The sequence below is a fragment of the Argentina silus genome, assembly GCF_951799395.1.
Source record: "Argentina silus genome assembly, chromosome: 1".
Lineage (NCBI taxonomy): Eukaryota > Metazoa > Chordata > Actinopteri > Argentiniformes > Argentinidae > Argentina > Argentina silus.
The window spans coordinates 14,948,890-14,972,602 of record NC_139655.1 but is presented as its reverse complement, the minus strand read 5'-3'; the positions used below and the strand labels follow the sequence as shown (position 1 = coordinate 14,972,602).

The 23,713-nt window shown below is 44.8% G+C and overlaps 2 protein-coding genes across 4 annotated transcripts; both read left to right on the top strand.

The window, feature by feature from the left end:
- Positions 1 to 608: 608 nt before the first annotated feature.
- Positions 609 to 10,573, top strand: sh3tc1 (SH3 domain and tetratricopeptide repeats 1; the record flags this gene model as incomplete). The annotated part of the gene is made up of 15 exons (XM_083667597.1): positions 609 to 719; positions 1,863 to 1,968; positions 2,282 to 2,425; positions 2,881 to 3,079; positions 3,203 to 3,279; positions 3,562 to 3,757; positions 4,004 to 4,134; positions 4,284 to 4,325; positions 4,503 to 6,218; positions 7,192 to 7,372; positions 7,614 to 7,764; positions 8,069 to 8,191; positions 8,301 to 8,451; positions 8,845 to 9,041; positions 9,390 to 10,573. 15 exons carry the CDS (start codon positions 609 to 611, stop codon positions 9,669 to 9,671), a joined length of 3,807 nt encoding a protein of 1,268 aa, XP_083523723.1. The 3' UTR covers positions 9,672 to 10,573.
- A 1,612-nt stretch (positions 10,574 to 12,185) lies between these two features.
- htra3b (HtrA serine peptidase 3b) lies at positions 12,186 to 23,036 on the top strand. Of its 3 annotated transcripts, none has more exons than XM_083667140.1 (9): positions 12,186 to 12,699; positions 17,712 to 17,811; positions 18,234 to 18,456; positions 20,260 to 20,454; positions 20,699 to 20,731; positions 20,831 to 20,945; positions 21,193 to 21,250; positions 21,547 to 21,642; positions 21,926 to 23,036. In XM_083667140.1, the coding sequence occupies exons 1-9, from the start codon at positions 12,288 to 12,290 to the stop codon at positions 22,092 to 22,094; spliced, it is 1,401 nt and encodes a 466-aa protein (XP_083523266.1). In that variant the 5' UTR covers positions 12,186 to 12,287; the 3' UTR covers positions 22,095 to 23,036. The 3 variants fall into 3 exon arrangements, with proteins under 3 accessions (XP_083523266.1, XP_083523265.1, XP_083523264.1); XM_083667139.1 differs by having other exon boundaries at positions 20,831 to 20,951; XM_083667138.1 differs by having other exon boundaries at positions 20,699 to 20,945.
- The last annotated feature ends 677 nt before the right edge of the window (positions 23,037 to 23,713 follow it).

The following is a 23,713-nucleotide window of genomic DNA, read 5'->3' as shown; positions in this document are numbered from 1 at the left end:
ATTTCAAAATCAAATTTCAAGTTTAATTGAAAGTGGATTTCACATATTGTATGTAAAAAAGCAAACATTTGCTTATGGACCCTGATGGACAGATATAGACCTCATTACATGAGTGGTGCAGTGGAGGCTTGCTGGAGGTAGAAATCAGAGAACGGGCTCATTGTAATGCATGGAATGTAATACGTGCAATACGTTTGATACCATTCCTCACGCCATTCCATGCATCACAATAAGCCCGTCCACCGTTATAGTGTTGTGTGACATTAGAGATCTATGGTGTTGTGTGACATAAGAGATGTACTGTATGGTGTGTGACGTTAGATATTTGTGGTGTTGTGTGACGTTAGAGATGTGTGGTGTTGTGTGACGTTAGAGATGTGTGGTGTTGTGTGACGTTAGAGATGTGTGGTGTTGTGTGACGTTAGAGATGTGTGGTGTTGTGTGACGTTAGAGATGTGTGGTGTTGTGTGACGTTAGAGATGTGTGGTGTTGTGTGATGTTAGAGATGTGTGGTGTTGTGTGACGTTAGAGATGTGTGGTGTTGTGTGACGTTAGAGATGTGTGGTGTTGTGTGACATTCTGTTCCAGCTCTGCCCATGCTGCTGGCCATGGTGGAGGGCCCTGACCGACTCTCTGCTGACGAGGGTTCACAGGAAGTGCTCAGGGGGAAGCTGCGCATTCTGGAGGCTGACAGTGTGGAGGTCAGCGCTCTCTTCACGGTAGGAGGACCCCATTACCTGTGTATACCTCTACTGCTGTGTTAAAGGGATAGTTCATTCTAAAATCATATTTCTGTGATCAACCACATACCCTCACAACAGTTGACACACCAAGACACTTTTTGGGGTGGTTCCCTGAACTTCGATTAAGCCTTTCTATGGTAGCTCTCCATTGAAAATGCTTTTTAGTCTAGTACCAGGTTTAATCCAGGTCCAGGAAACCTGCCCTTTAAGTTGTTATATGGGTTATTTAAAAATACAGTAACAACCCTGTATAAGGCCATTAGCATCTCCACCAAGGGAGTTCACTCTCTTGGTCCCAGTAGCTAGGGCAGCTGGTTGGCAAGCGGAAGGTCGTTAGTTAGATCCCTGCGTAGGGCAAGCTACTCCACCCCACTATTTGCTACAACACATCCTCGTTCTGGCACTGCACACCCCACCCTGTCAACATGCCTTATCAAACTTCTCTGTGGTCTTATTGTACTTGTGCAAAGTTAGAGAAAATAAACGTTCTGGTTCTTTATCATCCATTTTATCAGTCTTGCGTTTGAAGTGCTCAGTGAAAGACCTACTGGTTTGGTTATCAGTTGTTTGTGTTTATCAAATGATCTTATTCTTAGATTTCACAACCTTGAATAAAACTAAGAAGCAAGGTGAAGTTTGTGAGTCATTGGGGTTTTATTCACTACAGGGCCGACACAAACCATACTATGCTGATATTTTCCTTTCACATTGTCCTTCCTAGCACTGTTATAGCAACTATAGTGGATGTGTTACCAGGTAAGCCCAGTACAGCTCAGCTCGCCTCAGCTCAGTTTGGTTCTGTAGCCCAGTGTAAATGAGGGTAAAGAGTATTGTCTCATCATCATTAGGCATATGTTCACCTCACTTGTTCATGTTTATGTTGTTACGTTGATGTGTTGTGATGTTGCTACTGTACTGTGTTGTGTGTTGTGACGTAATGGGCTGTGAACCTAATTTTCATCTATCTATCTATCTATCTATCTATCTATCTATCTATCTATCTATCTATCTATCTATCTACCTATCTATCTATCTATCTATCTATCTATCTATCTACCTATCTATCTATCTATCTATCTATCTATCTATCTATCTATGTTCTTCTCTCCTGCGCTGTAGGAACTCTCGGCTCGTCTGGTCTCCATCAACAGTGAAGAAAACATCATATTCGTCACGTTTAACACATTTGAGGAAATATGGAAGTTCACCACCTATTTCACAATGGGTATGTTGTTTATCATAAAGGCAAACAAATAAGAGGAGACAATGGTTGTTCTGAATACAAATAATCTAAGGGCAGGTTTCTTGGACACAGAGGGTTAGGGTTAGGGCTAATCCTAGACTAAAAAGCATCCTCAAGCAATCCAGTTCTAGGATTAATCTGTGCCTGGGAAAATGCCTAAATTTTGCTTCTAGCATCAACTGTTATTTAACCAAGCGAGTCAATTAAGAACACATTCTTATTTACAATTGCAGCTTGAATATATACATATTTAAAGTAAAGAGTTAATGTTGACACTTGGACCTGTGCTTGCAAGGCTTCCTGGGTCAGTGTATGGAGAACCTGCTTCTGGACCAGAGGTTCTGGCTGAGCTCACTGGACCAGGAGGACGTGGGCATAGAGATCTCCATCCAGGAGGGGACCCTCAACCTCATGTACATAGGCATCCTCATGCAAGAGGGTAGGTGACAATAGCACAGCTGCTCACCCATTCACTCCAGTGGAGGCTGGTAGAGGTAAAAGTCGGATGACGGGCTCATTGGCCTCCCCTAATTTACTCTCACAGGACACTCACACATCTGACAGGCCTTTTGGACAGGCCTTTCTAACTTCGTACACATTGTTTAGTGTCTTCAGAATGCACAGTAGTACTTCATTTGATAAATCAACCGGAAGTGAAAATCTACTGAACATGAAGTGATTATGTTATGAAGTTAAATGTTGTTGGTTAAATTAAATGTTGTGGAAGTTAAATGTTGTGGTAGCCCTGCCTGAGACATCTAAACTCAAACATCTAAAGTGTCTCCCTCAGACATTGAGGATGTCCTCTTGGCCCAATGGTAGACGCTTGGGTCTTCGAACCCCACCCGTCACATATACCCTTTGTAAATGCAGTACCACTGTTTACTCCTGCAGGGTCCTTCTTCGCCAGCTGCAGTGCCAACCAGATGTTTGACAGCTCCACGTCCGGCAGTGACCTGTACCTGGAGCAGGGGGACATAGCCCTGTTCGAGCCTCCGTTCCTGGGCTCAGGGTGGACTGTGCTGGCCCTGGGGGATGGGGCCCGGGGGACCAAGGCCAAACCTGCCCTGGAGCCTGTTATTTCCTTCCACCAGTGAGTGAATACACCATCTCTGTCTGTACTGTAATCTTCATTGCAAATGTAGACCTACTAATTTTGGGGCATGAGAATAGAACACTTTTACATGCTACATGTTTTGTTCCTTTCTCCCTGCAGATGGTTTCTAAAATCATGTGCGGAGAACATCTTAGTTGGTAGTGGCAAGCCAGCATGTGGCTTTCCCTACCAGTTTGGTAAGTAGAGTTTTGTTTGGAATGAATTGAACTTTAGTGAGCCCCAGGGCAAAATTGTATTCCATAACATACACATTCTTAGGCAGGGAAACAATGGTAATGTTCTCTCCTCCCCCTGCCCCCTCTCCTCCCTCTGCCCCCTCTCCTCCCCCTGTCCCCTCTCCTCCCGTTGTCCCCTCCTACCCCTGCCCCCTCTCCTCCCTCTGTCCCCTCTCCTCCCCCTGTCCTCTCTCTCCCCCCTGCCCCCTCTCCTCCCCCTGTCCCCTCTCCTCCCCCTGCCAGCCAAAGGCTCCTGTGTAGTCACTGCAGAGTATGATGCAGAGGGGCCAGATGAGCTCAGCCTGGAGCCTGGTGACCGCATCATCATTGTGGGACTGCTGGTGTCCTGCTTTGATTGGTTCACAGGGAGGCTGGAGGGGACAGGAGAGATGGGCCTGGTCAAGACAAGCCTGGTGAAACCTGACGATACCATTTGTGAGTAAGTGTGCTGTCATCTGTATAGACTGAACCATGATGTTTGATCTTCACTACTCATTAGAAGTTCATTACATCCAAATCAAGTTATACATGCACACAAATGCAGGTAGTCCTCCATGTTTTGCATAAAAATGTGTCACATATGCCACAAATCCCGGAACTCAGAATCTGAGAGTTTGACTTTGTGAGATTATTGTGCCACTATCTCTCAAAATAGTATCTGTTTTGTTTTATCAAACCTTTTCAGGGCATGGGACATCTTTCTGGACAAAGAGGAGAGGTGTTTTTTCAACCTGAAAGAAGAGCAGATGAAAGAGGAGACTATCGCCTTGCTGAAGAAAACTTCCCAAAACGATGTTGGCTCTGTCTACAAACTTGGTAAGACACAAATGCTTGGAGGCTTTTTCTGGTGAACATTAGCCAGCATATGCAGCTTGTTCTTATTTACGGCTTGGTGTTTTGGTATTGATTTATGTATCTATCCATCTTGTTATTAATTCATGATTTATCCATCTTGCTATCAACAGATCTGATCAATCAACAGGATTCTTCAAAGGAACCACCTCAAAGTAGGGTGTATTGTTGGTTCTGTATCTACACACAAATTGTCTTTAGTTTTCATTGGTTTAGACACCATGTTATGTTTTTCTGGAAAGCTATTGAGCCATACTGTAACAATGATTCATTTCTCATCTCTTTGCTCATTTCGACATGGTAATTATTAACCCTCATCTGATCATTTGCAGATGGCTTCTCTGGCAGCGTGGATGCTCAACAACAAGCAGAACTAAAGAGGAAAATAGAGGAGATTCTAAGTGAGGGAAAGGGGAATGTCACCTCCAACAGTCTGTTGGAGGACCCAGGCGAGCCCCCTGTGGTTGCAACACCTGAGCCCCCTCGGTTCCCAGTCCACCCAGTAGAGGAAGGCTCCAGCCACGACAGCTTCCTCCCTCTCCTCTCCTTCTTGGACGGCAGCGAGTACAAGCCAGAGTTTGGCGCCCTCTACAGGCTCACTCCAGAACTCCTCCTCTCCTCCTTCGATGGCCATACGGACGATGACGATGAGCTGGTTGTGGCCTACCTGGGTGTTGCCAGGGAGACGGCGAGAAAGAAGAGACTCCATTGGTCCCAGAGCCGACTGTGTTTCCTGCTGGGGAAGCTGTGCGCTGGTCGGTGTAAGTTCTCCCAGGCCAGGGTCTACTATGAGGAGGCCCTCAGTGTCCCCAGAGACGGCTTCACAGACATGCTGCTGCTAGCTAGCATCTACACTAACCTGGCGGTGATCTATCTCATGCAGAAGAACATGGAGAAGTACTTTGCCCTGTCAGAGCGTATCGCTGCTCTTCTCATGGGCCTCCCTGACTGTGCATCCAGCATTGAGAATGACCCTGAGGTCCTCAAGTACATCTTGAAGAAGGCCGTCCTGGCCCACAACAAAATGGCTGAAGCCCGTGCCTGTTTCCTATTGGCTAAGCACCATTGGAGGCAGGGCGAGGGTGCCAGTGCGGTGCCGTTCGTGGAGAGGCTGCTGGATCTCTCAGCGGAACCTCCAGGGACCCGGAGTGTCACCCCCAGCCATGGCTTCCTCAGCCTGGGGAAGCTCTACAGCAAGCTCTGCCTACCTCACCTCAGTGTCAGTTCAGCCAGGAGGGCCTCGCTACATCCCTCCGCTAGGCTAACTGACTGCCTGAGTGGAGTGGGGCTAGTGCTGGAGAACACAACTAGACTCTATGGGATGCGGAAGCAAGAGGTCTCCATTCCGGCTCAAGCGGCTCCATATCTGCACCGAGCCCTCTCTTTCACTGGGGAAGGAGGAGGTGACCATACTTTGACCCAGGCCCTCACACTCTGCCTATCTCAGCTGTTTCAGAAGCATGGCATGCTGGAACAGGCTGTACGCTCCATGCACACCCTCATAGACCGCAGGCCTTCATCATCATCATCATCCTCACCCTCCTCTATCAGTGTACCCGAATGCAACAGTGCCCTCATCTGGTTGGCCTGGCTCCACATCTGTAACAGCCAAGCCAGCGTATCATTGGACATCCTGGACTCTGTGTTGGCCTCCATGCCTGAACACTGCACCACGCCACAGGAAGGCCTGGTTCTTAACATGCGGGGCGTAGCCCTCTGCTGTGCTGGCGACCTCCGGAGGGCAGCAGAGAGCTACCAGGCAGCCATAGACGTGTGTGAGGAGTTTGAGGACAGGCACAACTGGGCGGTGGCTATGGCTAACCTGGGGCTGCTGTGTCTGAAGGCCGGGGCTAAAGGGTTAGCAGAGACCCACCTGGCTGGGGCTGTGGAGCTGTTCTCTGAGCTGGAGGGAGAGGGCCATGAGGTGAACTTCATCACTGTGCTGTTGGAGCTGGGGCAGCACTACCTGGACCAGGGGTTCCTAGAGAGAGGCAAGATCTATTATGAGTGGGCCCTACTGATGGCTATTAAGTCCAACCATTTAGACAGTAAGTGAAATGTTCTCTTGCTAGTATAACCACAATTGTGTTATTGATTTTGTCACACTTCACATTGTTGCCCCTATACCTGTGTAGTAACTCTGTAATTACTCTACTTACAACATTGACTAACATATCATTACATAGTACATTAGTGATTGCTTTGTATTTGCATAAGGGAATAAAGTATACCATGCTATAACCAAATGACTATGTAATAACACATACAAAGTTGTTACAATGACAATACACAGGTATAAAGGCAATTTACGTGTTACCTTGATTTTTGATTGAGTGTGTCATTTGTTTATTGTTTAAGATTAATATGTATTCAGTGGCTTTTTCCTCAAGCTTATTTGGGTTAGAGATGTTTCAAATATTTTGTTCCAATAGCTGACAGGGGCCTCTTGTGGTCTGCGTCTAGAGAGAGCACAGAGTTGTATTGGATAGAGATAGTGGAGAAAGACAGGAAAGTAAGGAGGAAAGGATATGTCTGCAGGGCATGGGCAGGAATCGAACCCATGCCGACATGGCCATATGTGTGCACTGTGGGCTATGGTGCTAGATCACACAAACTATTTAGGCCAGGCCACACAAACTATTCTCACACTTCAACTTGTACCACCACCCAGCTGAAACAACCATCTGTGGTATGAGAGAAATATAGTACTGTCATACCTGTGGTTATGAACCTGTGATTATGAAATGGAAACAGTATCTTTCATATTTGCATTTTTCCCATTAAAGTGACATGACAAATATAGAATAGAAAGAAGCCTGTGTCTGTGCCCTGATTTACTACACATACACAGACACACACATACACCCATACACACACACACACACGCACACGCACACGCACACGCACACGCACACGCACACGCACACACACACACACACACACACACACACACACACACACACACACACACACACAAACAGCCATGTTAACCAGACTCCATATTGTCTCTGTCTGCACCAGGCCAGCTGAGTGCCACGCGGCGTCTATGCCACCTGTACAGGGTGGTGTGCCCAGACGAGGCCCAGTGTATCATCTATAACGAGCACCAACTGGTCCTGCTGAGCAGCCTGGAGGACAGGGGTCAGGAGGGGGATGTCCAGCAGACCATCAGCCAGCTCTACCTCAGCCAGGGCACAGAGAGGTCAGAGGGCAACCCAGGGTCAGAGGGCAAACTCTAGAGAATAAGAGCCCTGTTTGAATAACCTTAAAATGCATAGATACTTCCTTTTTCCTTTACATTTAGTGTACCCACAGGGTGGAAAGCTTGCTTTGGCTAATCCAATCATGTTAGATCAGTGATTACTGGAGTAGGGGGATGGATGTGTTCATCCATTAATTTATGTTTATGTTGATGTTTATGTTTTGTGGGTTTGTGTATTCAGGGCGTACCGGTCAGCCCTGGACTACACCAAGCGAAGCCTGGGGATTTTCATCGACATGGGCCAGAGGGAGAAGGAGGCCTACGCATGGTTGCAGGCTGGCAAGATCTACCACATCCTGGGCCAGAACGAACTGGTCGACCTCTACATACAGGTCAGACTCCAGCTTACCTCATTAAAAAGGGTTGCCCATCTAAGCGCCAAAGTGACATCATTCGATACGGGATACTCTGAAGAGCTTTGCTAGCTAGCAGGTTGTCATGATCATCTGCCCTGATTTTGAAAGCTGGTGGAGGCTGGTGGAGGTGGAAATCGGGTTAGGGTTAGGGTTAGGCTCATTGTAATGTGTGGAACGAAATGAGAAATGAAAAACACACGTGATACCATTCCTCATTCTCTGATTTCTACCTCCAAAGCCTCCCCTGATTGACTCCTATTCCTCCTCCTCTGTTCCCCAGGTGGCTCAGGACGTTGGCCTCAATACTGGAGACACACACTTTATACTGCAGCTGTTGGAGGCTGCGGGGGATGTCTTCTTCAACGGCATCAAGGAGAGAGAGAAGGCAGTGTGCTTCTACAGGGTGAGACTGTGTGTGTGTGTGTGTGTGTGTGTGTGTGTGTGCGTGTGTGTGTGTGTGTGTGTGTGTGTGTACATGAGTGTGCTTACAACAATGTGTGTGTATGTTGCAGGACCGAGCTCTGCCCATTGCTGTGAAGACTAGTAGTATTGAGGCCAGACTGAGGTTGTCCAATAAGCTGGTGCATCTCCTGCTGCAGCTCAAGCAGTATGGGGAGGCAGTGGAGTTCGCTCAGGCAGCCCTGGATATCAGTGTTACTCTGGGTAGGACACACGCACACACACACACACACACACACACACACACACACACACACACACACACACACACACACACACACACACACACACACACACACACACACACACATACACAGGGAAGACTCATGACAACTATCACTTTACATACCTACCCAAGACCACCAGGTGTCAGACAGAACCATATAACTTCAGACTGATCAGCCTTATGGCCCTTTGCTGTAGTTTGTTCAGACAAATGTCCACTCAACTCCTGATTTTGCTCAAATATAGTAGGGTAAACATTCATAACCTGATCATTATTTTGTCATCTTTATCTGGTTAAAGCTGTTTTCCAAAGAACAACTAATAAATAATGATATTGGGCATGTTTTGTTTTTCTTTTGTTTCTTCCTTTAGGAGATCATCTGAATGAGCGAGTGGCCTACCACAGACTGGCCACCCTATACCACTGCCTGGGGCAGTTTGAGCTGGCTGAACACTACTACCTAAAGACCCTCTCCCTCTGCCCCACGCCCCTGCAGTTTGACGAGGAGACCCTGTACTACGTCAGGGTCTATCAGACACTTGGGGACATCATCTTCTATGATCTGAAGGTAAAAGACTCAAACTAAAGCTATTTACAAATAGACTTTGTGGCTTTTATTTTTGTTATTTTTAACACATAGAATAGAATATTCTTGCATTCTTCTGGTGAAATTCCTTGTTGAGTTCCACTTACAGCCATTGAAATAGGAATTTACCCCCAACACCTTTGGAAGTCATGTAAATATGGGGGAGCTAGAGCCATATTCTGCATGTACTAACATGTTATATTGTGATTCCTCAGCTACATATAAAAACGGACTAACATTGTTTCACAAACCAAAACAGCTTTAACGGTCCTCTAACGACGAGTTCTAACTTCAACTCTGACCTCTAACCTTTGACCTTTGGACCTATAGGACCCGTTTGACGCAGCAGGGTACTACCACCTGGCCTTGGCTGCAGCCATGGACCTGGGCAACAAGAAGTCCCAGCTAGAGCTCTGTACCCGATTGGCTACTATCTACCACAACTTTCTGGTTGACCGTGAGCTCTCACTCTTCTTCTACCAGAAAGCCCGGGCCTTCGCCGCCGATCTCAACGTCCGCCGGATCAACCTGGCGCCAGATCAGCACTATCGTAGCACCTCACAGTACAAGGCAAATGGACGCGAGAACAAAACTAAACAAGCAACATCTTAAGTCAGTGTTTCTCAATCCTGTGGGTCTGCAGGAGCAGGGTTGAAGAGAGGCACTTGAATGTCAGTGAGCAGCTCACAACTGTCCACTTGTGATGAAAGAACCGTTACCAAGTAGACATTGCATGCTCAATTGAAACCAGTGTAAATATGTAATTTTGAAATGTTTAAACCACCGCTGATTATTAATGTGATTCGGCCAATCAGTGTCCTGTGCGTTACTGTCTTCAACATATAAATCACGTCATATATAAATCACACGTACAATAAGCATCCATATAGAGATAATGAAACATGTATCTGTTGTCTTAATGATGACTTTGGTCGGAGAGAATGCCATGATGTTGACATAAGGGATGAATCATCAGACTACAGTATGGCCTTGTTCCCATATTCTAGAAATGCTTCCTTCCTTCATTCCTTTCTTGAAGTAGTCACTGATCTAACATGAATGGATTGGTCCAAGCAAGCTTTTCATTGCATTGCTTTCACCAATCAGGTCATGTCAGATCAAGGAAGGATACAGAATTAAGACAACATGATTGAAACTAGTGGAGGCTGGTGGAGGTATAAATCGTAGGACGGGCTTAATGTAATGCATGGAATGGAATGAGGAATGGTATCAAACACTAACTCCACATGCCTCCACTGATTGAAACATAGCGAAGGTCTAGTCTGGGCCTAGTTGCAGGTTATAGTGGAGTGAATTACTTTGTGACAGTAACGACTACATTGACTGCTCAGCTGATTTCCAGAATTACTTATTTTCATATCAATAATACTAAAAAGGAAGCATGGATCAAATGTGGAATGATGTGCCAAGAATGTTTCTTCTTTGTTCCCTGGTTGTTTTTGCTGACAATCTGATAATCACTGTGATGCTATTTTTATCATACATATGCTAAAATAAACCATCTCAAAGCATTTATGTACTGTGTGTGTGTGTGTGTGTGTGTGTGTGTGTGTGTGTGTGTGTGTGTGTGTGTGTGTGTGTGTGTGTGTGTGTGAGCAAGTGCTTCTAAAATGCCCCCATAATGTCTGGTGGAGGTATAAATCGTGGGAGGCTGGTGGAGGTAGATATCAGAGGATGGGCTCATTGTAATGCATGGAATGGAATAAGGAATGGTATCAAACACTTGTTACAAGGAGCCCCTCCTCTGATTTCTACCTCCACCAGCCTCCCCTGCTCACCAGATGGAGGAACAGTGAAAGAGACACCTGACAGTGGAATCACAAACATGAAACACTTCAAAGGCTTTCCAGATGAACAATATGCTCCACTGTGAAATGTAAACAAATCATGCTTCAATAGCTTCACCATTGAAATGTTGTAAAAAATAAAATAAAAAAAAAGGAGAGGGCGAATTGTACTAAAACACTATAATGAGTATTTTGTAGTAATATGACATTTTAGTCACAATTTAGTCTTTCAGGCCTAAGCAAAACACAGAAAGTATGCTTAAGACTAATAAAAATATCACCAAGTGCTATATCCACCATTAACCACAAACTCAGTGGACGTATTTCATCAGAACAAAGGGCCCCAGTGTTTCCTCCCAAGTGCCAACAGTGATTGACGTTGGGCTTTCAAATAAACATGCCAACGGTCCGTGAAATACATATGACTTGTTCGACACCCCTCTTCTCTACCCAAACAAACATGTATTACCCTACCCATGATATGTCCATTCCCCTTTAGCAGCCAGAGAAAAATATGTGCTAAAAACAGACCAACATCTGCAGGAACCAGCCAACCGGCTGGACTGGTCATCTTAAATTGTCCTTACATGGAGGCCTGTAAATAAACATGCCATCACATCCACATCTGAGGAATGAATTACTCAATGTTTTTAAAGGAAAACCAAGTACTTGTGACTGACTGCATGCCACAGTCTGTGAAAACAGAATAGTTACATCGTTGCACAAATTCAATTGGGCTTTTTTTTGGTCCCAACTGAATTGGGTGTTGGCATGGGAGGTGATGATGTGCATCACAGTGGCAATGTTCTAACAACTAAGTTAATTTTCAAGTCATGCATCATCGCAGGGTATGATGATGATGACAATATTCGTGCTGAATATGATGGAAGGGTGGAGAGGTCCAACTCCGCCTCCAGGAGTTGCCAGGTCTCCGCCTCTCCAGAACTACAGCGCTTTCATAGGAGCAGACCCAAATGATATGGAATTTTCTCAAACCTGAGAGAGAAAAATAATCTGCACTGTTGTGCTGACACTCAGTTCAATGGAGCCTCCTCGGAATCAACACAAATAAGTTGCAGAAACTGCAGCGACTAGACGTATCATTACGCGAGTATTTTGTGATGCATTATCTGTTATGCATGTCTTTTTAGAAATGTATTTTTCCTTTTAATGTGGATCAAGGGAGGACTGTTTATAAGTTATTCACAACGAATGTCTCTCTTGCAAGTTTAACTTTGTCTCAACAACACTAGGACAGTGATGTGTAAAACTGTGGACCGTTGCGCATTCACTTTTTCCAAATCACCGGTTACCGTTTTACGACGAACATGACCTCCATGTAAACTGTTATTTTATTTGTTCATTTTTCTTCGTGAAGTTTTTTGTTTATCACATATTCCGTCGTACTTGATTGCAAACGATGCAGGTTCTATTGTATGCCACGGTTTTCTTTTGCATCGAGGAATTGGTCAGGGCCGAGCCGAAACCAAAATGCCCAACGCGGTGCGATGTGAGTACGTGCCCTAGCCCGAGTTGCCCCAGCGGCTACGTCCCTGACCGCTGCAACTGCTGCCTGGTTTGCGCGCAAGGCGAAGGCGACCCTTGCGGGCGCAAAGATGACCTGCCCTGCGGGGACGGACTCGAATGCAAGCACCCGGGCAAGCGGCTCGCCAAAGGCTTCTGCCAGTGCAAATTGGGCCAGAAGGTGTGCGGAAGCGATGGGAAGACGTACGGCAACATTTGTCAGCTGAAGGCGACCAACAGAAAGGCTCTGCAGCAAGGCCTAACGGCTATCAACCAGGTGCAGAAAGGACCGTGTGAAACCAACATAGGTAAGTCATTTGTGTCTCAAAAAACATAGTTACATACCATACATAAACATTAAGCAGTAACAGCAGATATGCACATAATTAATTTGTTTACCACGGTCTATATATAACATTTCCACCTGCAGCTGTAGTTTAAATAGTTTATTAAATAGTGTTAACCATTTATTTGGAACATAATGGATCATGCAGTGTTAAAACCCTTCTTCGCCTCTGCCAGGATATGCAGAGCAGACTGACTCTGGGTCATTAAGGTTAACCCTTAAAGTCCCTGTGGTCTCCTAATGGTCTTCTATCGTCATCCCCAACCCTCCCCACACTACAGCTTCTCCTTATAAAAAAAAACACTGGCAGCTCCTGTATGAATGAGTTCACTTCTCAGGGTTTATGTATGTTTTCCTGTGTGATTTTTATGTGCATTTCCTGTGTCCGTTCTGTTTATGAGCATTCTCCTGCCCAGACGAGGCAGTTCCCCTGGTTTCCCCTTTAGCCCTACAGTATATACAAGTGTAAGTGTGTTTAGGACAATAAATATGGCTCCCCCTCAAGAACCTAGAGTCAATACATGGCGTCATCCTCATCTACCTCGTGTGTATGTCAAATCAAATCAAATCAAATCAAAGTGTATTTGTCATATACACAGAATACAGCCATATATAGTGTAATTAAATGCTAACTCCTTAACATTGCAACAGTTAAGTAATAATAAAAACAATTACATGGTGTGGGGGGTGGGTATGAGGTGGTGTGAGTTGAGCAGTCTTATGGCCTTCGGGTAGAAGCTGTCCCGGAACCTCTTGGTCTGGGTCCGGATACTCCGTTGCTGTTTGCCAGAGAGTAGCCGAGATGTAGATGTCCTGCACAGCTGGGGCCGTTTTCACCATCCTTTTCGGCCTTGCGGTCAAGGGCAATGCAGCTGCCGTACCAGGCGGTGATACAGCCGGACAGGATACTCTCTGTGGTGCACCTATGGAAGGTTGTGAGGATCTGGGGCCATGCCAAATTTCCTCAGCCGCCTGAGGAAAAAACAGGCTCTGACGCTGTCCTGATCACTGTGTGGGTGTGGTGTGACCACTGGATCCAGTTACACAGGGAGGTGTTAAGACCCAGGTCCCTGAGCTTGGTGACAAGCTTGGGGGGGACTATGGTATTGAATGCTGAACTGTAGTCAATGAACAGAATTCTCACATAGATATCTCTCTTGTTCAGGCGGGATACGTCAGTGTGCAGGATGAAAGCAATGGCGTCATCAGTGGATCTGTTAGGGAGGTATGCAAATTGAAGTGGGTCCAGTGTGGCAGGTAGTGTGGAGTTGATGTGGATCATAACCCGCCTCTCAAAGCACTTCATGATGACAGACGTGAGTGCAAGATGGGGATTGCAGACTGGGACAGAGAAAGGTCAGCGCATGCTCTGAGGACACGGCCAGGGATGACGTCTGGGCCGGCTGCTTTGTGGGTGTTGACATGCTTAAAAGCCTTACTCACGTCAGCCGCAGTAATCAATAGCACACTATCCTCGTGAGCAGCGAGAGCCTTTGTGAGGGGCTTGATGTTGTTGTCCTCAAACTGAACGTAAAAGCTGTTGAGCTCGTCAGGAAACCAGTGACTGTATCTGTGAATTTGTTGATGTTATTGTCTGCGGAGACCCCGAACAAGTCCCAGTTAGTGGAATCAAAACAATCCTGAAGCATAGAATCTGATTAGTCACTCCAACGATGAACAACTCGCGTCACTGGTGCTGTTTGTTTCAGCCTCTGCATGTAGGCTGGTAACAACAGGATAGAGGTGTGATCAGATTTACTGAAGGGGGTCAGGGGATGGCCTTGTAACCATCCCGAAAGGGAGAGCAGAAGTGATCTAGTGTGTAGTCCACTCGTGTAGGGCAGGAGATGTGTTGATGGAACCTAGGTAGAACTCTCCTCTGGTTGACTGAAGTCCCCAGCCACAAAAGCGGCCTCTGGATGTGCCGTTTCCTGCTTGTTAACTATTCCGTACAGTTCTTTGAGTGCAATAGCAATGTCGGCCTGAGGTGGGATGTAGACGGCAGGAATGACAACAGATGAGATTTCCTGTAGTAGATAGAAAGGTCTTGATTTTAACATCATGTACACCAGGTCGGGAGTACAAAAGGTTGAGACTGTCTCCACATCAGCACACCAGTTGTTGTTGATCATGAAGCACACCCCTCCCCCCATGCGCTTGCCCAAGTCTATTGTTGAGTCCTGTCGATGAATTGAATAGCCATCCTGATTCACCAAGAACATTGCAATCCCTTATGTCCCGTTGGAAAGTTATCCTCCCTCTAAGTTCGTCCAGCTTATTGTCCAGTGACTCGACATTGGCAAGGAGAATACTCGGAAACGGGGGGACAGTTCTCATGGCGTCTCAGCCTCACTAGAATGGCAGATCTCCTCCCTCTCCGCCGTTTGTGCCGTCGCTTACCGGGTAATTGTCCAGGTGTGTTGGCGAGCGGTACAGAGTCAGGATCCAGGTGCGGTAGATCATAGTTATGGTAAGTAGAATTCGCTCAAATGTCCAAAAGTGCTTGGTGGTCATAAGAAATATTAGCAGAAACGTTCTGCACACAAAAAGTTGCAGCAGCTTGCCGAACGTCAACCGTTCACAGCATCATCTTCAAACTTATACACACGTGTGTGTGTGTGTGTGTGTGTGTGTGTGTGTGTGTGTGTGTGTGTGCGTATGTGAGTGCCTGCGTGCGTGCGTGTGTGAACTAAATGGAGTGTGAACATGCTTAGAGAGGAACCACTGTACACAGAACAAATAGAGGTGAGATGCAGCCTCCAGGCTACTGCAGAACAGACTGGAGGAGCACTATTACCCTGATGAGGGAAACAGAGTTCCATTGTACAATGTGGAGCACAGGGGGGGGTTAGGGTTAGGGGTAGTTCCCCTTATACACATTGGTCTTGAGTCACTTTGGAGTTTTCCTCACTAATGGTTAGTGTAGGATTTTGGAAGATTTAGTTAGATCTGTGACTATAGGGGCTACTTGACCCCAGAGCATGATGGTAAAGACTAAAGACATGATGGTAAATCACTGAGTCCTTACACGGAGATGTGCACACTACAGGAAGTCCTCTAGCAGAGCAGAGAGTCATGGCGTATCCTATTTGCCATGTCTTTGATCAGAAGGGTCTTTATTGTGTGTCAGAGCTTGAGAACATGTGACTGCCAGTGCCATTGAAGCATTTCAAAGACTGGGTAAACAGAGTTAATTGTTGGAGAGGGATATGGATGACTGATGAGGTTTCTGCCCTTAATCCTATCATTGTTTCAAGTCATCCAAGTCAAGCCAATTAGGGTGTTTATTAAGAGAGATGACAGATTCCATAATCTCCTAGACTGGCAAATTACTCAAGGTTTCTTTGTTATTCTTGAAGGTCATTTCCTCTATTGAGTGGTGGGATACTTGAGTTAGGAAATAAAACATGTTGTATTTACTTCTTAGATGCATATATACATTTTCCTGATGTGTTCTTAATATTATTACTAAGACCTAAACTCACATTTCTCTTATCATCAAATTGCCTGCCCCCTCTCCAAAAGCATCTTCAAACTGTTCTTCATTCCAAACCACACTTTCCAGGATTTATCTATCACATAGATTTGCATTGCATCACTGAGGTTGAAACTAAAATTGTAAAGGATTCTGGCGCACAGACAGACGAAAGGAAAGTCATCATTATTGGCCATCCCGCACAACTCAGAATAATAGCTTGGTTGGTTTTCCAGTGGCACTGCCAAGATTGTGCCATCAGCTGGTTTCCTTTAATGCTTGGTTAGTCGACCAAAGAGGACAATTTTGTTGTGTTGAAATATGCCCCCAAGATTCCCTTAGCTTGCATCTTTAACTCCAGAGTTAGCATAGCTCAATGTTTGAAGTTCATGTTTGTGCATTGATACAAATGAATGGTCTTACTGTTTATCCCTGAAACCCAGAAAGAAGCTAAGTTTACAACCTAATAGCATAATTCCTCTTTTTTCTCTTGATATTGTGTAATTATTGGTTCCTTGCACACATACTCTACTGATCATAGATAATAAATGTGTAATAAAGATGTAATAGATATTGAATAGATATGTAATAAATGTGAGTAAGTGAACACCATGATATCTATATTTCGGTCACTAGCACAGCACCGGGTTGTTCCAGGCCATGTTGACTGTTTGCACTCCAAACTCTAAAAAGGGAACTGCAACGTGATTGTTCAGATGCCAAAGGCGGTCACAGTAACCCACATGTAGAAACAGATTTTTAGGTCAGTTTTCTCCCTTTTCGCCTGACTTGAAATGATTTTGCTTGGGGGAGCTGGGTGGAGCTGATGCTAGATCTGTAGCCAAGGCAGTCATAGGAAACCGCGGTCAGCTGAGGAAAATGCCGCTGTTCCACCATGAGCTGGAAATAACCATCAGTTATTACCATCAGTGTACTGCTGCGCCCCACCACCGCACTTTCATGGCCCAGAGCAGCAGATTTTTCGTTTTTCTACCAAATTACTGAGGGGGGCTTTAGGAAGGGGTGGGTATGAAAGGGAAAAGTAGTGCTGTGTAGGGTACACAAATAAGTATGTAATCCATGCTGCTATTAATACAGTAGACAATCAGTGGAGGCTGGTGGAGGTAAAATGGGATTGTAATGCATGGAATGGAATAAGGAATGGTATGAAACTGTTTGATACCATTCCTGATTCCATTTCATGCATGACAATGAACCCATTCTCTTGATTGATGATTTCTACCTCCACCAGCCTCCGCTATAGCCAACCACTTTTTAATAGAATAGAATTGAACGTTATTGTCTGACCGGAGTTGGACAAATGTCTTTGGCCACACCTCGAGCTAAATATAATCTTCAGGCTTAATATAATCAAACCTTGATTTGGTTTGTATAATGATCTGCTCAGTGGATCTGTCTTTGTACTTGAATATGTATGTAATGGTAAAGGAGAGGAGTGGCTTTCTTACTAACATGAGTATTTCTTCCTGCTAGTATAGGTACTTCTAACCCCATCAGTGCGAGGTTCAAGTTCAACTTCATAGCTGATGTGGTGGAGAAGATCGCTCCTGCTGTGGTGCACATAGAACTCTTCCTCAGGTAATGTGTGTTTTTTATATAATTGCTGATGGAGGTAGAAATCGGAGGATGGACTCATTGTAATGAATTCCATTCCATGTATTACAATGAGCCCGTCCTCCTATTTCTTCATCTACCAGCCTCCACTGGTATACAGTAATTCTATGCTTATATCCAAACTTGCCCTTGTTGTCAGGTTAATACTGTAGGCTCCAAATCAATAAATTGTGGATAGGCAACCCACATTGTATTAAAATAGTATGAATACACAATGTAAGACACAACCCACAAGCTGTTCCTCTCTCATAGACATTGATGCCAGGACAGAATACAGAGTAAACATTCTGAGTGAACCTGCAGTTCACTTAACCACTATCTGCAATTGATTGAATTATGGCCATAGTCACTGCCTGTGACACCCCATGTTGATCTCTTGACCCTAGACACCCACTGTTCGGGCGGAATGTTCCATTGTCCAGCGGTTCAGGATTTGTGATGTCAGAGACAGGTCTGATCGTGACCAATGCCCACGTAGTATCCAGCACAACGCCTGTGTCGGGCCGCCAGCAGCTGAAAGTACAGATGCACAATGGTGACGTGTACGAGGCCACCATCAAAGACATCGACAAGAAGTCTGACATCGCCACCATCAAAGTCAACCCACTGGTGAGACAGAGAGTCATTTTACAGTAATATCTCATTGAACTTAGAGGTCATGTTTGCTTCAGAACCATGAATAGCAGTGGAGGCTGGTGGAGGTAGAAATCTGAGGACGGGCTTATTGTAATGCATAGAATGGTATCAAACATGTGATACCATTCCTAATTCCATTCCATGCATTACAATGAGCCCGTCCTCTGATTTCCATATCAACCAACCTCCCCTGATGAATATGCAGAGTTTGGCCAACTATACTCCTTCTTGACCCCAAACGTTCCATGACAATCACATTCTAAATGACATTCTAATACACTGGTAAAGTGATTGAATCACAATCATGAATAATCAAAGATTATCATGACAACGAAGCTGTCTGGGGACAAACATCGCAAGTTTGTATTGGAAGCTCCATAGGAGACTTGTAAATATAGCTATTTTAGCTATTTTCTTAGCGTGTAACACATTTTTATTTGATATTTGAGACAATACTGGTACTGGTACAAGTAACTTGGCTAACGTGACCACTCACTAATATAGCTGAAAATCAATTTTTGAAAATAAATATTCTCACCTCCTCAGTTTTCACACTGTCTCTGTTTCTGGGATGATGAGGAAAGTGAAATCATGAACACAAGTCGATTTTATGACAATGGGATCAAGTTTGACAGCCAAATATCAGCATTCTCAGTGTTAGTGTTACAGCATTGCAAGCTTGTTTGGGTATCTCCAGTGACATTCCACTTTACCAGCGTATTATAGAAGGCAATTATCATGGAACTCTTGATGCCATCATGGTGGCCATGAACATTCTAAATCTCAAACAGAGATCATAGTACATGTACTAATGGCTCTGGATTGCTGGGCAGACACTAAAGCACTATTGTAGTTCATACGATTGACAGAAATGATATCATTCATTTTCAGATGACATCTGTCTTATTTTGCCTTGGGCACATTCTTGTGTATAGGACCACTACAACAAACCTTTTATTCATTGTTTTGAAGAGCACCTCTCTATGAGATCCACACCAGACTCTCTATGAGATCCACACCAGACTCTCTATGAGATATCCACACCAGACTTGATGCTTAGTGAAAGGATGATGATGCAGTGACTGTTGGATGGAAAAGGTCAGATAGTGTGTTTATTATTATGTTCTGGTTCGTATAACAGTTGTTTTGTTCAATATTATGGGAAGGGCGTGTTGTTCAAAAATGGGGGTAATTCCATTAATATAATGAGTCATGGAATGGATATTTAATTAGGGCCAGAAGTCTGGAGTGGTGAATAGTTACAGTACAACTGGTGTCTGTCAAGTCATGTTTATGATAGGATTAATGAGGCGTAGTGAAACCACACACTCCCCCCTAGGGTGAGGCTGAATGGTTTAGGTTCAGGTGCACTGTTCATTACACAGCCCTACCATTCTAGGGATATGTAGGGGGATTTTGTGAGAGAGGGAGACCATCCCTATTACACAAGTTGTCCATCAGCAAAAGTCCCAAACAATGGACCTTAGAGTGAGAAAGACAAGGCGATGCGTGAGCACTCCACCTTAAAGAATTCCGTCACAGCACTCTCTCTCTCTTTCTCTCTATCTCTTGCACTATCCATCTCGTGAGCATGTGTTTTTACTTAACCACATTTCTCCCTCCCTCTCTCCTTCTTTTGCCTTTCGACCTCCACCCTCCTCTCTCCTTCTCTCCATCTAATATCACGCCTTCCTTCCCTCTCTCCCTCCCTCCCCATCTCCAACTCCCTCCCTCCCTCCCTCCCTCCCACTCCTCCATCTCTGTCTCTCCTCTCAGAAAAAATTACAAGTCCTGTTGCTGGGCCATTCTGCTGACCTGAGACCGGGGGAGTTTGTGGTTGCCATTGGCAGCCCCTTCGCCCTCCAGAACACGGTTACCACAGGGATAGTGAGCACGGCCCAGAGAGACGGGAAGGAGCTGGGCATCAAAGACTCTGACATGGACTACATCCAGACTGACGCCATCATCAACGTGAGACACTCAATATGACTACAAATCCTACCCAATTCACACTCAGACTCAACTCAGAATCCAGTATGTAGCCGTCTGTTTTGATCATATAAAGCTCAAGCTCAAGATTTTACTCACTAAAACTATGCAACTTCAATGCACAAGGAAATTACTAATGACCCATATGTGAATGACCCGTCTTTTTTGGATCTGAATCGCAATCTTATAGTTGATTGATTGATTGATTGTTTTATTACTCTTTCAGTATGGGAATTCAGGTGGACCTCTCGTCAATTTGGTAAGTGCTCCCCATTTCTTCATTGATGGCGTTGAGTTGGGGCAGCTGTGTGCCAGATCTTACAGGACAGTATGTCCCCCTGTCTGTCTGTGCTATCAGGATGGTGAAGTGATTGGCATCAACACCCTGAAGGTGGCAGCTGGCATCTCCTTTGCTATCCCTTCTGACAGGATCACACGCTTCCTCAATGAATCAATGGACAAACAGGGCAAAGGTAAAGGTAGGCCTACACCAACACCCCAAACTGACTAAAACCTCTTGATTATATTCTAATTCAAAACAACATAGGGTGAATATCATGAAAAGCATGAATCATCTTTTGGCCATAGCTTACAATGGATTTACGTATAATGATCTTGCTAACTTTTGGATTGAGCAGTGCAAAACCTCAGGTGCTGTTCATCAATGACAGATGCTGCTTTTACCTCAACATCTGTGTAAATATATTTATTCTCTTACAGAAGTGAGATCAGTGAAGAAACGGTTCATTGGAATAAGGATGCTCACCATCACACAAGCGTAAGTCTTATATAAGCAGAATGATGATGATGATGATCATGATGATGATGATATGATGACAATGATGATGATACTGGCAGTTCAACCAAATAACGATGTGCCTCCATACCTAACTACTGTGTGTGTGTGTGTGTGTGTGTGTGTGTGTGTGTGTGTGTGTGTGTGTGTGTGTGTGTGTGTGTGTGTGTGTGTGGGTGGGTGGGTGGGTGGGTGGGTGTGTGTGGGTGTGGGTGGGTGGGTGGGGGTGTGTGTGTGTGTGTGTGGGTGTGTGTGTGTGTGTGTGTGTGTGTGTGTAGGCTGGTTGAGGAGCTGAAGCAGCAGAACCCAGACTTTCCTGATGTCAGCAGTGGCATCTATGTCCATGAAGTGGTGCCTCACTCACCTGCCCAAAAGTAGGTCCCAGCCACATCGAATACAGTGTGCGGCCTTCTGACACTTGATGAATGTAGTACTGAGCTGAGAGTACTTCACAAGCCATGTTAGCCTTTCCTTCTCATCATCAACAAAGGGTGCATTGACATCCAGTGGTTTTGATGTTTCTTTAAAAAATTTACTTCTAAATCTAAATCTTCCTTTTCTTGGTGCACAAATGATTTGGACTATTGTAGCCAGATGAGTGCAAACATTTTGTCCTAATCATTTACACAATCCCACCGAATTTCCCTCCTTTCTCAGAGGAGGCATCAGAGACGGCGACATCATTGTGAAGCTGAACGGCCGCCCGCTGATGACCACGGCTGACCTGCAGGGGGCGCTGACGGAGGAGACCGCTCTGCTGCTGGAGGTGAGGCGCGGCAACGACGACCTGCTCTTCAACATCGAGCCTGACGTCCTCATGCAGTAACCATGGCAACATGCATGGTTATCGAGTGTCGGAGCGCCAGCGACCCCCTGGAGGAGGAAGAGGAGGAGTGTAGACGAGGAGGAGGAGGAGGGGGTGGATTGAGTCCCTCCCACTGTATAGACACTGATCTAGGGTCAGTTGTGTGTTGTTCCTCTCCTCATGGTGATAGTTAGGATCTGGGGATTGTATGCTGATCCTAGATCTGTACCTAAGGGTGACTCCTAACCAAAGCCAAGGGGAAGAACAACAGCAAAGACACAAACAGAACTTCAATGGAAGGACATTCAAGACCCTTGCTTGGATGTCCATCAGAAACACCCTGGATGCATTCAGGGCTGGATGTCTGAATGCCCCGCAAAATAAGACAATTGATTTGTGTTGTTGTTTATATTGCTGTTTTGTTTTTATTGTCTACAATATGTCTTTGCCATAACATACTAGCTGTTTTGTGAGACTCATTTACTCCCAATGGAATTGGACACTGGTAAGACAAGTTTAGCAAGTGGTTAGTTCAAGGTGAAATATTTTCCATCATTACATGATTTTATTTCTGATAAATAGAACCCTTTTGCATACAGAGGAGCTACATGTCCAATGCTGTCAGCAAGAACCATTCCATTATCAAATGTGAACACTGTTTATGGGTCAGTCATTCATTGAAAGGAAGACCTACACTTAGAGCTGGGAGAAAGGACACAATGTGAGCAAATGTCTGATTCACCGCTGCTGAATGCTATATTATACTATGATTGACTTGTGCTTGGTATGAATACACTCACTTTATCTTCAGCTTCATCTTTATCATGACTTATCGTCAAACCGACCAAATGTTTACATATCAGGATTTATCACCATAGAAATAGCCTGATTTGATTTGAGTGATTGATTTGAGTGATTTGATTTGTGATTTTGTGACTTTTGTTTTTTACAAATAAAATGTTTATAAAGTAATAAGGCTGTGTTGTATTACATCTCTAAATAGTTTGTCCAGATTGTCTCTCACTTATGTATCTAGGTCATGGGACGTTCTTGCAATGACCCATACAGGCGAGTGCACTGCAGTGCCGTAGCACCTTGATTGTGTGGAAACAAGGCTAAGCTCTTTTCAACAGGCAGCAGTAAATATCCCACAATCTCTAGTCAGCCATTTTAGAATGCAGTCAAACATTGTCAAGGAAGCCTCTTGGGGGTACATGTTAAAGTCCTCAGAGAAGTGGGGTTTCCCGCCATAATAATCAGCCATAACAATGTCAGATGTATTCATGTTATTCTAAGGGTCTTAAAATGGTTGTACAGTTTTCCTCTCCTGTCGCAGAAGGTTGTAAATGTAATTCCCATGCAGATGTCTGGAAGGAAACTGTATGTCTGGGGGAAACTCAAGCATGATTAATAACTAATAGTGACAGAGCAAGACTAACTCTAAACAGTTGGCTAGCTTCTTTGATGCACAGTCTGCTCTGTAAGCAGTATATATCTGGGTTCAAATATCTTTGAGGGTGACCTGAAAACTGAGTGGAATTTTGAACTGACTAACTGCATTAAACTGAGTTTGTATACTTAGTAATGTGAATCTGCTGAAAAAGAACAAAGTCAACTTACTTTGATTACTTTGAACTTTG

Bases quoted from the DNA above. Each gene is read 5' to 3' on its own strand.
- htra3b (XM_083667138.1), top strand. From the start codon at position 12,288: ATGCAGGTTCTATTGTATGCCACGGTTTTCTTTTGCATCGAGGAATTG. The intron at 20,455-20,698 runs GTGAGACACTCA...TTACTCTTTCAG, and splicing joins AGACTGACGCCATCATCAAC to TATGGGAATTCAGGTGGACC. The intron at 21,251-21,546 runs GTAAGTCTTATA...GTGTGTGTGTAG, and splicing joins ATGCTCACCATCACACAAGC to GCTGGTTGAGGAGCTGAAGC.